Source organism: Aspergillus costaricaensis (assembly GCF_003184835.1).
Source record: "Aspergillus costaricaensis CBS 115574 unplaced genomic scaffold BO79scaffold_37, whole genome shotgun sequence".
Lineage (NCBI taxonomy): Eukaryota > Fungi > Ascomycota > Eurotiomycetes > Eurotiales > Aspergillaceae > Aspergillus > Aspergillus costaricensis.
In genome coordinates, this window is record NW_020291837.1 from 140,660 (window position 1) to 156,816 (window position 16,157).

Genomic DNA, 16,157 nt, shown 5'->3' on the forward strand with positions numbered 1-16,157 from the left:
ATCTTCATTCGTCGTATTAAATTTTTATTAATCTTAATATTTTTCATTCCATCAGCATTCAATTAAAAAAGAAATAGAAAAACAAAATAAGACCCAAAAAAAAAAAAAAAGAATAAAAATCTTCTCAATCAGCAGACTTCAAAAAGCAGCATCCAAAGCAGCTAGTCTGGTCCGACCGCATTGAGTGGAGGATTCCCAATCGGGGCCAAGACCCAACCAAAATTTCAGCAGTAATGAATGAATGGATGAATGAATGCTTGCCTGTTGCTCACTTTTCTTTTCTCAAAAATTATTTAGTATACTTATTTTTAAACACAACTCTCTGTCTTGATTTTACTTAATGCTTTTTAATTAGTAACAAATTATTTATTTTCGCTACCTTCCATGTAACCGTAATGGAGTGAGTCCATTCAGGCAAAAAGCAAAACCCCTCTCCATGAGGTGAATCAGAAAAAGTAGAAAAGAAGAGAAAAGAAGAGAAAAGAAAATCAGCATTTAGGAGAACACTCACACCCTAAGAGAGACAAGCCCAGCCGCGCCCGGACAGGCCCAGGACGTTCCGCCGGTATTATTGAAAGGAACCATTGGCAACAAACTTTCCTACCTGACTGAACCTTACCAGTCACTCAGTCAGTCTCTTGTCTCTGTCTCTCCCTCGCTCACCCTGAACCACACCCGGATGGAGCCATTCTCCCGGTCCAACCACCCCCAGCGCTACTGACTATCGACCACTTAAGCCTAGCTTAGCATTTCCTAAGCTAAGCCGAACCAACGACGACGGCTCGCTAAAACACACTGAACCAGTCCCAGAATCCCAATCCCTCGACGCCTGATCAACGGCAACGTGGTTGACAGGGCTCGTCCAGGCGCCCAAGCTGTTCCGTTCCACCTTTGGCGCTTCCCACGGTCGAGGGGGGCGACTCGGTTAGTCGGCCACCAAAGTCCTCCACTGAACGGTGCAGAGAGATAGATAGCTGATAATAGAAACTCTTATTACGGGGTAGATGGATAATCAATAATCTGCTCCTGATGAGCAGGGAACTCTCAATCATTCCAGTCATTTCCCATTTCCCCCTCAATATCCGCCAGATGAGACGAGATATGGACACGATTCTTGTCGTCTCGCCTGGCAAATAGAATCGTCCAGACCCTCTTCTGCAGATGGACTTGACCCTAAAAGGGCCGGAATCAATGGTGCCAGAAAACCGGTTAGCCCTCCCAGGATCTCTTTTGGGTCTAGTCGCTCCGCCGTATTGTTTATCCAATCTCAATCTGCCTTTTTACTGGGATTTTGCTGATTGCCCCCTTTGGCAGCTTCTCAGGAAACAAAACAAAGTCACTGTACTTTACACCGTACTTCTGTTCTTTCCCTTCTCCACATCCTCCCCTCCCTTCCTTTGATTTTTTAATTTTCTTATTTCCCCTCTCCCATTACTCCATACGGATCTTGGGATCGTAAAAACTAGGTTGGCTGTATGTAAGTATATAGATAGGCATGTGGAGCGCCGTCCCGTCTGGTCGATCGGCCACCCCGACCCAGCAGGGAATGCTGGCCGCTGTTGCCCTATTTGGTGGAGTTTGGAATAAGCTTAGCCCTCTGCGTCGGGGGTAGCGATCACAGACGAGGGGAAGGGGGAAAAAGGAGGGGGATGGTTTCTCCAGATCGACGGTGGATGGTCGGGAGAATTAACAACGATCAAAATGATGGCACGGATAGAGACGCGTCCACCCAGGGTTCATCTCCCAGGGCACCAGGGGAGAAGAGGGGCCGAACAGGAAGCAGGAGCAAAAGAGGGCCAGCGAACAGGCCATTTACGGAGGACACGCCATGGCCAATCGACGTGGACCGGCAGCAATCAACACCAGACCAAGAATTAAAATTCGAAATACCAAACGAACAAAAAAAAAGAAGCGAAAAAGCAAAGCACGGGGGAACCCGAAAAGGGGCAGGCAAGCGATCGTTGCTCCTTGCGTCGAGGAATGCATGACAGATGCCGGGCGGTGGAGGACACAGCTGAGGCTGATCGGGTCGGGGCGAGAGGATGGAGGGGGGAAGCAGGAAGAAAGCCATGGCGGTCCCTCAATGCTGGTAAGCATCATAATTCTTGGAAGTCATAATTATTAGAAACATTATCGGCAATAATTAGCTGGCAGGGCACAGCTACACTGGCAGCTGGGGGAGAAGATAGATTATTCTTAGCAGAGAGAGCCCGCGACCGGCCGATGTACGGAGAATTACTTGGGTATAGCTCGACGGGGAGATCCACCAATGGAACATTCTACGTCCTGGGGGGGAAGATGTCCCAGTTATGGTACAGTATTAAATGACTTGCTGATACAAGATAAAGATATCACTAATTCAAATGCTCCCAGATTTGGATGAAACAATATCGGGACCCAAAGGGAAAGGTGGTTTTCGATCCACGGTTGACGGTTTTTTTGTTTTTCTAGTACCTCGTATCCGTCGGCCATCGACTGCTCTGGCCTGGGCCCTGCTCTGCTCGCACGGACACTTGCGTCCCGGCCCTCATCCCAATGCACTTGCGCAGAAAAACCCATTCTCCGTCAAAGGCAAACGGTCCCTGGTCCGCTTCTTCCATTCCACGGCCAAGGTCACCTGTTCTTTCTCCTGGGACCCTGGCTCTGACGGGGAGGCAGTCCCCCCGATCGTTTAAATCGCTGGTGGATGAGATTCCAATCATTCTGTCCCATTCCTCCGAGGATCCCCCCCCCCCAAAACTTCCAATACGAGCGCATATTGGACTGACCACGATAGGGTTGTTGGCACTTGTCAGTCAGTCCTGCGGGCCATCCACCTTACCGTGCTGTACTCATTCATTCATTCCCCCGGGGAAGGAAGAACCAAGCGATAGGCAGGGACTGGCCTGACCAAAGTTTCCCAAATCTTGGACCAGCGCTACTGATTGGTGGATAGGTCCGTGTCTGGCAGTATACTTACTCAGTACTCAGTAGTTTTCAGTAGACTACTCCGTAACCAGCATCTAACTAACTACTTACTGCCTGGTCTTAGTCTGGGTGATTACTCCCATACACACGGTCGGTATGAATATTTTACCTGCTCTGTTTGTGTTGACCCAAGTGGTACAACGTCGATACGCCTGGTACTAGCGCCTTGGAAGAGAGTCTGCACTGGCTGGCTCGGGCTTCGGGTGTGGCCCACTATCCCCATCCGGGCGTTAGCGTCGACTCTTCCCTTCCGTGACGCCCCACCTGACTTGCCTGGCTGGTCGGCCTGCATCTTGGGACAAGATAGCCGGCCATTCAGGTGCCAGTCTTGCTTGACACGCGCAAGCTGTACACCTACACTCCCTCGGTCACTTACGCTGTTCTGTTCATTGTGAGGATTTTAGAGAACTTGACCAACAAACTACACTTTCTAGATGCTAAGCTTATCTGTATGCTGGGTATTGGTGTTTTGGTATGGAAACACCCCTCTGTATCTGCTTGTTGTGTACTTCACGTATGGATAGCCTCGGATGGCTTCAGCATGGCTTCGTCAATCAGGTCAACCTTAATCACCGCCATCCGCGATGGTGTCAACAGTCGGGTTTCAAATCAATCCGCTGAAGAAACGCATATGCAAGCCCCGTGAACTAGATGCCAACCACCGCAGTCATTGGTTCCCTCGGAAGGTTGCCAGACGAGAAGGATCCGTGGATTGACCAGACCTACCTATCAACGAACCTCTCCCCGGCCTAAGATTACCGCTAAATAAGGGCCCCCCGTCCAAGGTACTTACCTACTGGAGGAGGAGGCTACTGCCTCCTTGGGTAGTACCTGGGTTCACCTCCTCCTTCTCCTCCTCATCCCCCCATGTCTTGGGTAGTGCGTGACCAGACCGCGCAAACAAAGAGGCGCCGGAAATCACAAGCTTGGCCTCTTCTCCCTGGAACCTAACGGTCCACCATCTCTAGCCTTTCCCGACGGGAGGCGCGGCCAGCACCAGCCTGTCGGTATTGGCGGGGGGTTTAGGGGTCGGGAGATCGAGGGCGGTGGCGGCCACGGTGACAGACGCATTAAAAATCACCAAGCAAACTGTCTTCATCCATCCCTCCATCTCGACACCATATCCAGTCAATCATCCCATTTTATCCTCCGTACGCATGCTACGCCATGCCATGCCACGCCATGCTGTACCCTCTCGGCAGTGTCTCGCAAGGGGGTCACTCCTTGCCATTACGAACAAAAATCTAGTCGCCCCGGTCCGGGCAAACAACCCTGCCCGGAAGCTCCTCCTGTGCAACTTGGTGCGACCTACATATAGACAGGGGGGTTCGATGGGTCAACTTGTAGCCAATGTGATCTGTGCATCGTCGATCAAGCACATCTTTATGACCAGTCTTTTTGCCCCCTTCATTCAGTCGCCATCGCAGCATGGAACCTACGAGATTATAGCCAGGAGGACTAACTGCCGACTAAACGTATTGAACTAGCAATGACTCTGACTAGATACCCACTAAACCAACCGGTGGTCTCCCTAGCCGCTCAGGAGAGCTGCTAGTGTGCATTGGCCTCGAAAAGGGTCTGCTCGGACGTTATCCGTCTGCAAGCTAGGAGATAGATAGGAGATAGCAGCAGCCGGCAGATTCCACACCGTACTTACCGCCGCGACAATGACTAGAGTAGATTACGTGCTGCCGTTGATACCTTTCCAACCATGACAGACTCAGTTTACTTCGATAATATCTACGAAGTACTAAGTGAGATGGCGTCGTCAACCCGACCGGGATTGACTACATGTGATAGGCTCATCGCCATCGCTCTTGTCACGGTGTTCCTTGCGCCTGTCTCCTAACCTTGCTGTCAACCTAGTTTTATACTTTTCGTTCCGGCTGGGGGGGGGAGGGGGCCAAGAGAGGTGCTTACTCGCGCTAAACCAGCGAACATGATTTACCTACACATCAGGCTTGGCTGCGTAGGTGTGTCGCTGCTGATAGGTGGATTGTCACGGACGAGGTGAATCATCAACCGAAGTTAAAATACGGGGGAGGAGGATAGGAGAGATATCACAGTTTGCAGGTTACACATGGAGTGTATCAGATGTCGCGGGCTGACATATTAACCACTCAGCTTGTGGAGTGGCGAACTCAATTATGGAAGTTTTTATAACGTAGTTTTAAAAGATTTAGCGTAGACTAGACATAAGTACCAACTAAGTTTATACGCCAAATCGAATACACAGTTCTAGATATGTTCCCGAATGAAAGGGGAGCCATGGGTGACTGACTAGCGGCGGCAACTGTAAATGACAGGGCAGCCTTGCTGTGTTCAATTCCACCACAACTCTATCTATCAAAGTCTAAGACAGTCGGCCTTAAGCCTCAAACGCCAACACGTATTCAATTGGATTCGGGATCTGCGGGATATGCTTACTGATTACAACCTTTTAGATCATACTACAAAAATCAAGTCATTAAGCCACCACCACCAAAAAACAAGATTCTTCCATATCTATCTTAAATGGCACCAAAACAGCAAACCTCAAAGAAAGGAGAGCAAAGAAGAGACGAGGCTCGAGCTCAGACTCCGTCCGGAAAAGCTTGAAGCGGATTCAGTTTATGAACCTTACGCCATCCGGCAGGATGCAACGTAGCTAGTAGCCTAAGAGAGTTGTTTATTTGTTTGTATCTTTCCTGACGGGTCAATTCAAATAAAGTAAACTAAGAAACTAAAGTATAAATACATTAATCACTCATAGTTGAGTAGTGTACTTTGTTCATATAGGTTTGATGTGAAGAGTGAAGTTGCGGTCTAGAAGAATAGCAAGTCATTTGTAGGTGGTCATTAGTCAGTTACCTCGGAGTCGGACATGCCCTCTGATAGGAATGACTCGCCTGGGGATAATCATACTTACCCACTGATGATGGGGAAGTGAGTAAATGAGCTACTTTGGTGCAAAGAAGGCTAGCTAGCTAGCCTCGCATCCTTCAGGAGCTTACTCCTTATTCATCTTAGTACCATACATTCATACACCCATAACACACTTCAAGTAAGCAAGCAAGCACCATCGCATGGTCAGTCAGTGAGTTCCCTCATGCAAGGCGTCAGTCAGTCAGTCAGTCAATGCGCGATAAAACCACTAACTAGACTAATTATTTACCTACCTACCAGGTGATCAATCCCTCTTCCTTAGTACATTCCACTCACTAACTCCCCCCTATTCACCCTCCCACCCCCATCACTAACTACCACTACCATCTCCCGGTTATCTTACCGACACACCACTTACCCAACTAGTCACATACATACATACACACTATCCATGCATGTCAGCCAATGCTCCGTCCGCTCCGCTCCACTTCTCTTTTTCTTTCCTCTTTTTACCCTCACGCAGTCTAGTACTTACATTACAATCAAACCCCGGATCCCGAGCAAGCAAGCAAGCAAGCAAGCAAGTAAGCGATTCGCCACTACACTACCCTAGCCAACTAACTAACTAGTCTGTGCCCATGCCTAGACTAGCCTCGCCTATTCATCCGAGCGCCATGGCGAAAAGCCCGAGCCAGTGCTGCAGGAAGCTTGATCTAGTTAGCTAGCTAGTATGATTAACTAGCATGGTGGTATCTATGGTACGGATTCGCTTGGCTTGGCCTTATGGGGAGAGGGGGTGGTACTCCGTTCGTTGTTTATATATTAGGAGTGTTATAGTGAGTATTGCTCCCGTGACACGGTTTAGATCTTAGTAGGGAGTTGTATACATACTTAGGTGCGGAGGTGGCCGATGGTTTACACAGATACAAACAACCTAGGCATGAGGTAGATGAAAAGACAGATTCACATGTTAAGGGAAGAGAGAGAAATGATAACGGGCTTTGATCGGTCGGTCGGGGTTCGGTTCCCCTGAAGTGCACTGCAGTGATTGAATGAATGAATGGATGGAGCCCTGGTTTGTGCACACACTATAAGTGGCTTTGTTATACAGTGGGAACTACTACTTATAATAGGAGGTATCTCCGAGTCAGTCCGAGGGGGGCACGGAGTATAACTAGTCTTGCTCGCTTTGTTATCATGTTTCTATTCCTAGATTGTGTGTGTGTGGCAATGAATATGATTACTACTGTAAGATGGATATTCATATTCATCTCGGACTATCGTATTCCGACATCCGGTTTGAGTCGTGTCGAGTCGGTCCGATAAAGTATCTAGTGGGTGTACTACTCTGACAAAGAGATAGTAATCACTATATATTATTTCGTGTAGTATTAGGAGAACGTTTAGATTGGAGTAGGGTCAATATTGGGCATTTCTCCTCCAATGGATGTGTGGCGATACCACGGTGTCAGCTTTACTTATATATATTTATGATGTGCTGGTTGTGTAGTATTCTGGCATCAAGTTGATACTATCATAATGGTGGTATCTCCGATGCATATTGTAGACGGATACTCCTAATAGTAGCCACATATCCACATCCCCAGTCAGTCCCTACTTATCCACCATATCCACCGTAAACCCATATATATAGATGGTAATATACCATTGGCAACACTTATCGCCACTCTATTCATGTATTAACCAAAGCATCTACCTGCATGTTTCAGTTGATTACTTATCGAGTGCACACCGCCTCAGATCACTACCAACACCACCTCATCTATCTACAGTCTACTACATTCTGAAGATACTAGTATTCATTAAGACAATAATCCCTCCTTCACTACCCAATATCTTCCATCCGCGTAAGAATCCCTGCCAAGCACACCAAGACCCCCAATCATGGATATATGGACATATTATGTCCCTCCGTACGAGCTTGGCAGCTTGGCAAGAAACCCTCATCAATCAATAATTATTATTATATATTCCATCAAATATAGACAACATCAATAAATAAATACCGTACCATACACACATACATACACACATACCATACACCAATACGAACTAAACTAAACTAAACTAAACTCACTACCTATATAAACAAATCTAAATCCGGCACGGAACTCACACCACTACTGCATCAATCGATCGATCACGAGATCGCTGCATTGCTGCATCGCTACTGCAAGCCTAATGTCTCTCTCTCTCCCTCTTTCTCTCTGTCTCTCGCTTGACTCTACCGGCCGAAGGAGAAACCCAAATAAAGGAAGGAAAAAAGTAATTCGCATTCTAAGCTAGTGAGAATTTGGGGGTGGGAAAAGAAAGTCTAGACTGGTCTGGACTCATGCATGCTTGGCGGTTGTGGTTAGGGAGGAATGCTGGGGGCGGGGAAGATGAAAAGGTATTATTTGGGTTAGGCTGGACACATACACATGCCATGCCATGCCTTGCCATGCTATGTTTGCTGTGTTGGGTGGAACTTGAGGGGTCAGGGAAGGGGAATGTTTAGTTGTGAAAGTGGACTGGGGAGGTAAGTAAGTTAGTTGGTAAGAGGTAAGTAAGACTGGGATTCAAGGCTGCGGCGCTGTGGTGGCTTAGGCTGTGGTAGTTTATTTGTCGTCACAGGATCTATCCAGTAATCACTATGTGAATAGACTACTATGCTGCTGCTGCTTCTTCCTCATCCTCCACATAAACATCATACTTGTACTTACTCCCCGGATGATCCGCTCTCAACTCCCTCTGTCCCCGTCCATACACCTTCTCTCTCGCCGTCAACCCTTCTCCCTCCTCATCCTCCGCAACAGCATCAGGATACAGCCCTCTCCTCCTCAACTCCGGCACCAACAACTCCACCACATCCTCAAAGGTCCCCGGAGTAGTCACATACCCCAAATTAAACCCATCCAGATCCGCCTCCCTCACCCACCGTTCCATCTCATCCGCCACCCTCTCCGGACTCCCCACCGCAACAGGCCCCAATCCCCCAATGGCCGCCTTCTCCGCCACGACCCGCGGCGTCCACCGCGGCACGTCCTCGCTCGTGGTGGTGAACGCATCCAACTGACTCGTGACCTTATGCGCCTCTAACGAGTCCGCCGCCGTGATATCCTGATCAATCGGGATCCGACTAATATCAATACCCGTCCACCCGCTGAACAGCACCAGCCCTCCAATCACAGACGCGTACTTCTTCACTTCTTCATACTTAGCGCGCGCTTCCTCGTCCGTCCGTCCGATAATCGGCGTGAACGTCGCGAAGAACTTGATCGACGACGGATCACGCCCTTGCTCGGCAGCTAGACGCCGGATGTTGGCGATCTTGGGCCGCAGGACGGTGGGCGAGTGGCTCGAGACGAATATCGCTTCGGCGTGTGTGGCCGCGAAGGAAGACCCCGCTGCTGAAGTGCCAGCTTGGAAGAGGAACGGAGTCCGTTGCGGGGACGGGTCCACGATGTGGCGCGTGTTCAGAGTGAAGTATTTGCCCTTGTGGTTGATCTGGCGCACCTTGTCCGGGTCGACATAGCTGTCGTTCTCTGGGTCTGGGTTGAGGGCGTCGGGCGCCCAGGAGGATTCCCAGAGCCTATTGCATGATGCATGTTAGTGGATGAGGGAGGGTATAGGGGGATGGAAGGTATGGGGGCGTACTTGTACAGCACGCGCAGGTACTCGTCTGCCTGACGGTATCGCTCGTCGTGCTCGATGGGCGTGTCAAGACCAATGGCCTTGAAGGCTGCTTTCTTCCACGAGGTCACGATGTTCCATCCGATGCGGCCGTTGGTGAGATGGTCTAGCGTGGAGAAGCGCTTCGCGAGGAGGAAGGGTGGCTCGAAGGAGGTCGAGGCTGTGATTCCGAACGCGAGGTTCTTGGTCACGGCTGCCATGGCGGAGATGGGCTGCTCTGTCTGTCAGTATACATCTTGCAATGGGTGTAGGAGGGCATACGATTGTCGGATCAGTGACGGGCCACTGCGCTGCACGTCGGATGCACTCGTCTAGTTTGCCTTCGTACGTGTCGTATCCGCCGTATGTATCGGCCAGGAACAGGGCGTTGATGCCTCCGCGCTCCAGGAGCTTGGCTAGGTTGATCCAGTAGTCTAGCTTGCGTTTTGTGGCTGATTTGTCGGCTGGGTTCTGTATGTGTCATGTCAGTATAGTAGCGGGATGTGAAGTTGAGATACTCACCTTCCATTGTCCTGGGGACAGATGGCCCACGGTGGACATGTCAAAGGCATTGAGCAGGATCTGCTTCTTGCCATCTTGGCGGTTGTCTGTACTGATGTCGCCCATTGTGCTGTGTCTGAGGTGAGGTAGTTGTATCAGTTTACTACTCTCATTCGAATGTAGCAGTGATATAGTCTGGTGTGGTGTGAACCCCTCACCAATCCCGCCATCAGATGTTACCATGGCGCAAGCGTGTTATCAGTGGGATGGACATGCAGGATACAAATTCGCCATTTACCCCGCATCATGCGCGACACGGTTCTTGTATTTCTTTGAGACACTGCTTCAGCCATGTGCTCCGATGCCGGGCGGTAGTGGATGCTAAGTCTACACCATATGCAGGTATATTGCGTGACAGCTAGATAAGATGGCTCAACATCTAATTGACTAATTTCATCCCCTCTATCTTCACTTGGCGTCTATCCCTTCCCCATCAGTATACCTATACTCGGTCTTAGGCCGTGCAACCTGCACGACAGCAGATCCAGACTCTGTCTCGTCTCGAGAAGCCGCGGAGTCCTCATCACTAGCAGCTATCGCGCGATCCCTAGACACATTAGCATCACAGAAGAAGCAGCAACCATCGAAGCAAACATACTCTCTCGAGATAAAGTACCTCGTAACGTGCGCCGACACAATCAAGCAGATCGCACAAGCAAGCACAAACGAATACCCCTTCGTAAACCTAGGCCCCTCGACCGTCGGAAACACCAACAGCGGCGTCCACGCCGTCGTAGACTGAGCAATCGTATTCAACACAATCAAAACAATCGCCCTCTCATCCGGCGAATGTCGTATCTCACTATTAATCCACCCCATCAACACACTCGACATCGCCACAGACGAATACATGGTCGAGAACGCAAACCACAGCGCCGACTCCGGCACATCCCAGACCACCTGAATCACCAGCCCAATAATATTCCACACATGCGCCAGCGTAATCGCCCACGCCGGACCTAAGACCAAATCCGACGCGAAGCACACCAACAGAGTATAAAACATACCTAACCCGGGCGCGATCGCAAACAACTCATTGACTTTACTAGTCGAGTACCGATTCAGACTCTTCAACCAGAGAAGATACCCACCCGTGGTGGTTTGCACGCACGCGTTCCAGAAGAAAATGTCCACGCACAGCAGCGCCCAGGGCTTCCAGTTCCGTAGCACACGCGCACAGGTCTTCCATGAGACGCTTGATTCTTGGACCCCGTGTCCGGCTTTTTGTAGACGGTTTCGGACGAGTTGGATGTCCGATTTGCTGAGCACGATTCGGTTCGGTTTGTCGGGCGTTCCTGGGAGGACGATGAAGCCTAGGATTCCGACGGGGATGGTGATCACCGCGCAGATGATGTACATCCAGCGCCATCCGGCGAGGCCGTTGACTCCGTCGAGTTGTGCGGATGCTCCCGCTTGGATGAAACTGGCTGTTAGCGTGCCTAGGGTTAGGCCGAGGTAGAAGAAGCCGCCCCGGCGGGCGATTTCGTGGCTTTGGTACCATGAGCCTGGAGATGTTAGTTGTCGAGGGGAGGGTGGTGTTGGTGGGTTGGACGTACCGAAGATGTAATGCATTCCGGGGAAGAAGGCGGCCTGTGAAATGTCAATTGTTTAGAGCAGATGAGGTAGGAGTATGGGTTGGATATACCTCGAACCACCCTACTAAGAAGCGATATGCCATCATCTCTTCATACGAAGTAGCGCGGTATTGTAGTAGAGTGAAGACTCCCCAGAGTAAGTCCATCCCCGGGATTAGGTACGAGACGGGGTATTTGGTGAACAGGTAAGCAAATGGAAGTTGGCCTAGGACGGCGCCAACGGTGTAGATGGTTTGCAGGTTGACGAGGTCATTTCCCTGTAGGTTGAGGGATTCTTGCATTCCTGAGACGTAGGCATTGTCTGTTGGTAGACATTAGTATTGATGTCATTGTGCCAATTGAGGTACCGATTTGTGGACTCACTAATATTTGCCTGATCGATATACTTCGTCCAATAGGCTAGAAAAGCATAAGGAACAATGAGAAGGTCGAGTTTCAAGAGCAGACGTCGTTCCGATGGTGAGTCGTCTGGCAAAAACCATCGTATCCGGGGAAATCTCTTATTAGCGAACATTGTGATTTTTTGTTTTGTGTATAGTTTACAGCTGTATAGAAGTTGACAGTGATAAAACCACTGATTTATCTATAATGCGTTGGCAGATGCTTGGAGACGTCGATGTCACCATAGCATTGCTTGTATTACGTGACAATTGCCTATCTACTGCATCTTCCTGCAGCTGCATGTGTCGTGTAAATCTCCGGATAGTGAGTCTATTCTTCCTGCCTATCTCTTCGATGTGACTGGGTGGTAGCAACAAGCTTGAATTGTCTGTGCGGTGTGGGGATCAGCACGGGTGGTGTCAATGGGGGGTAGGAAGGCGTGCTTCTTGGGTGAGTGATTATAGCACTAGGGAGTGGAGCACATAGGATGTTGATTGCTTGGTCGGGATGAGGTGATTTGCGAGATTATAAGATGTCTAGTGACCAATGGTATCCAAAGAATTGAATATTTCTTTTCGTGATAGTTCTATGTCCGTTATCTGATCATCTGCAGTGATATGAGCACTTTGTCCTAAGACAGGCTTTGCGGTATAGTCCCTTGCGTTTCAAAAATAGCAATGAGCTTTAATGTGCGCTGCAAAGTATACATTGTAATCAGTGGAGTCATATAAATCCACGGAGCTTCTTTCAGCGAGTGGTATTCTCTACCTCCACACATGCCATCTTTGGATACCAAGACTTAGAGATAGAATGGCCGGCTTGGCTACTGCAACAATGCCGATACCGGGATGAGATACTAGTTGTACGAGGATCAACCGGCATTTGTATGCAGTAACATATAGTAGCAATTTTAGTAGGGGAATCTAGGCTGCAGACCAAGTCCGTGGGGGTAATCAAGGATCTGAGCATAAGAAATATAACACGATGACTGGCCGATTGTTTCTAGCACCATAGAAAAAAAAAAAAAAAAAAAAAAGTCGAATTATCTATGGAGAGAACGAGACCTGTGAGGAGTCAGACATTGACATGATCTACAGTGCAGTTTCCAGCACGAGATTAGCTTCGACGCAAGGCTGGAATGTCAGCCCTGATAGCTGGACCCATTAACATGACTTCTTGTTGGCACATGGATTCAAGACAGCACCATGACCATCAAGACCAATTTTCGGAGATAATTAGCTGCGGGCATGATGAAGAAAAGTGAGTCTTGTCATATCACAATCACCCTGTGTGGCATGTCGCGAAATCCTGGTGGTAAAAGAGTTGTGTATGTTTTCAGCGACTATGATCCATGTAGGCTCCATATCTTAGGAAAAGTGTCTACTCCGTTCATCAGCACAGTTCGAAATCTTCAGAAATATGAGATGAAAGACAGACTTAGTCTTATATGAGGCGGCCCACATTATGCATGCCAGCATCGTGCTGGATTTTGATGATTAAATGTACTGCGTCCTGATAAGCGAGTAGGCCCTAAGAGGAACCTGGAATGTGGCGACCGCAGTTATCAGTGGCCCAAGTATGCATCACGCTCTGCTTTCTACATGCAGTGTAACAATACAAATTTGGTAGGCATTCAAAAGGTGAGGATGGCCTTCTGTAGGTGGCGAATAACTAATAGTAAACGCATGGCCAGGCTCTCAAGTGTATTTACTGTAAAGAAGAGCGGTATCTGGCTGCTCCTATGGCATTCCTTTCCGTTTTCGGAAGTCTCGACACCTCGGTCCACACAGCAAGGGGGATGAGCAGTAGAATAGCACGCTACTTTTTTATACCATTATTCTATACGGTCGCTCAATTGGAGAATGAGAATAATAGTCTGCTTCTACTTTGCATTGAAGCCAAACGGTATTATTACTCGGTAAGGTCAAGGTCATACCGAGGACACTGATGGATTATATAAATTTCAATCAAGTAATACTGCGTTTCAGCCAGACTTTGTGAAAAATGTAGAGAGCATAAAACAAGAATATACTTTATCAGTCCTACTATCAGCTAACCAACTTTGAACATATGGACAATTGTATGAAGGATTTGAGAATGTCAAGAGGGTGTAGTTGCTCAGGTATACTTAAAGATCAATCCTTACCATGGACCGTATTGTTTAGCTTCCGGTCGGGATTAACCTCGCTTGTAAGCATGTCTCCCAATCCATGAATTATTCCTCGTAAATATTGTGAGGTAGTTCATTCGGAAAAGTAACTGAGATTTATCTTGGGAAATGGCTGTAGTAGTGGTCGTGAGAAGATTCACGAATGGTTCCAAGGGAAGGTAATGGTGGGGCTGACAGGAGAGTATCAATGCTCAGCCCGGTCCAGGCTATTCCCCGCATATGCAAGATGTTATTAATCCTCCTTGTTAGAATTGAAGGTCTATAAGGCACATCGTAATTATATATGCAACACTGTCCAAGTGATTTGATACGAACTCCTGACCCTGGGAAAGGGGAAGAAGGGAAGTCCGGGCGAAATCGGGATTGGCGGGGATGAATTCGGATGACGTCGAGGGCAGGTGGGGTAGCTTTCACTGCTAAATGCTACTCCTCCAAGTTACTACTGTGTGTCGGCCTCGCATCTCGGCTCTTTTCTTTCCCCAGCTTCATTTAACCCTGTTGCTGTCTCTTTCTCCCCGTCTTCCTTCTTCTTCCTCTTCTTCCATTTCTCATCCATTCCTCCCACACCCAACCCAATTCATCCGTCTCATTCTCCCTGTGCGTCCGCTATCCGCCTGTAACTCTAACATGTTCTCCAGACAGCTTCTGACTCTCCCTCTCAGAAGGTCCTTCCTGACCCCCGTCACACCCCTCTCCAGTCGTATCGTGCGCCCCCTTCACTGTTCCTCTACAGCCATGTCTGGTGTCAACAAGGCTTGTTGCTCGTGAGTATTGCCCTGTCAATGGCTTGGCTTTTATACTCACCGTCACCAGCATCCCCCCGATCGTGGCCCAGGGCTACCAGGGCAAGGGCGAATACAAGACCATCAATGGCTTGAAGACTTGTAGGTTGAACACAATTAACCAGAAAGGACCAACTAATTCTCTACCCAGACGTCACCGGCCCCGAATCCGCTACCAAGGCCATCCTCGTCATCTACGGTATGATAGACCCGTTTCCAACCTGCCTAAAGCCCATGCTAAAATTTGCAATGACTTTCAGACATTTTCGGTTTCTTCCCCCAGACTATCCAGGGTGCCGACATCCTGGCCACCGCGAGCGAGCAAAAGTACCGCGTCTTCATCCCCGACTTCTTCCAGGGCGAGCCGGCCGACATCACCTGGTTCCCTCCTCAGACCGACGACCACAAGCAGAAGTTGGGTAACTTCTTCCAAACCAAGGCTGCTCCTCCCGCAAACCTGCCTAAGATCCCCTCCATTGTCTCCGAGGCCAACAAGCTCGCTGCTGGCGGCAGCTTCCAGTCCTGGTCGATCCTGGGCTACTGCTGGGGAGGCAAGATCACGACCCTGGCGTCTGGTCAGGATAACAAGCTGTTCAAGGCGGCAGTGCAATGCCACCCGGCGATGCTCGACCCCAACGATGCCAAGAGTGTCAACATCCCCATGGCGGTGCTGGCCTCTAAGGATGAGAACCCCAAGGATGTCGAGGCATTCGGTGCCAACCTGCAGCAGGCCAACTATGTCGAGACCTTCTCCACCCAAATCCACGGATGGATGGCTGCTCGCTCCAACCTCGAGGATGAGCAGGTGCGCAAGGAGTACGAGCGGGGATACCGGACCGCGCTGGACTTCCTCCAGAAGCACGCCTAAACACTGACGGTCAACATGCCATAATGAATGGAATCTGAATAATGAATTTTGTGAAACCAAAAGTGTATATATGACTGTCAGCAAATGCCCAAGTACAGTTTCATACAGTTTCAGTATAATTGTGACTCCATCTACGGTCAGACTCAGTTGTAAAATATATACTTCAATTAGTAGTGTTTGTGCCGGTCGGACCATCTTGCCCGACCGGGCCATGCCGGGAGCCGGATGGCCGACGTCATCGCTAGAGCTCCATTACCAAGCTCATTCGCCTTCTTTTTGTTCTTCGACCTCCCTCG

The 16,157-nt window shown here is 49.2% G+C and overlaps 3 protein-coding genes across 3 annotated transcripts; 1 reads left to right on the forward strand and 2 right to left on the reverse strand.

Annotated features, from left to right (window-relative positions):
• Positions 1-8,499: 8,499 nt before the first annotated feature.
• On the reverse strand, positions 8,500-10,131 carry BO79DRAFT_202134 (xenobiotic compound monooxygenase, DszA family; the record flags this gene model as incomplete). Its single annotated transcript, XM_025681636.1, has 4 exons — positions 8,500-9,424; positions 9,490-9,737; positions 9,787-9,975; positions 10,027-10,131. 4 exons carry the CDS (start codon positions 10,129-10,131, stop codon positions 8,500-8,502), a joined length of 1,467 nt encoding a protein of 488 aa, XP_025535603.1.
• A 342-nt stretch (positions 10,132-10,473) lies between these two features.
• On the reverse strand, positions 10,474-12,174 carry BO79DRAFT_232099 (putative MFS transporter Seo1; the record flags this gene model as incomplete). Its single annotated transcript, XM_025684208.1, has 5 exons — positions 10,474-10,612; positions 10,664-11,570; positions 11,622-11,655; positions 11,726-11,961; positions 12,024-12,174. The coding sequence occupies 5 exons, from the start codon at positions 12,172-12,174 to the stop codon at positions 10,474-10,476; spliced, it is 1,467 nt and encodes a 488-aa protein (XP_025535604.1).
• Positions 12,175-14,705: 2,531 nt separating this feature from the next.
• BO79DRAFT_180409 (dienelactone hydrolase family protein) lies at positions 14,706-15,955 on the forward strand. Its single transcript, XM_025680082.1, has 5 exons — positions 14,706-14,808; positions 14,874-14,975; positions 15,025-15,095; positions 15,145-15,192; positions 15,254-15,955. The coding sequence occupies exons 2-5, from the start codon at positions 14,947-14,949 to the stop codon at positions 15,859-15,861; spliced, it is 756 nt and encodes a 251-aa protein (XP_025535605.1). The 5' UTR covers positions 14,706-14,808; positions 14,874-14,946; the 3' UTR covers positions 15,862-15,955.
• Positions 15,956-16,157: the final 202 nt, after the last annotated feature.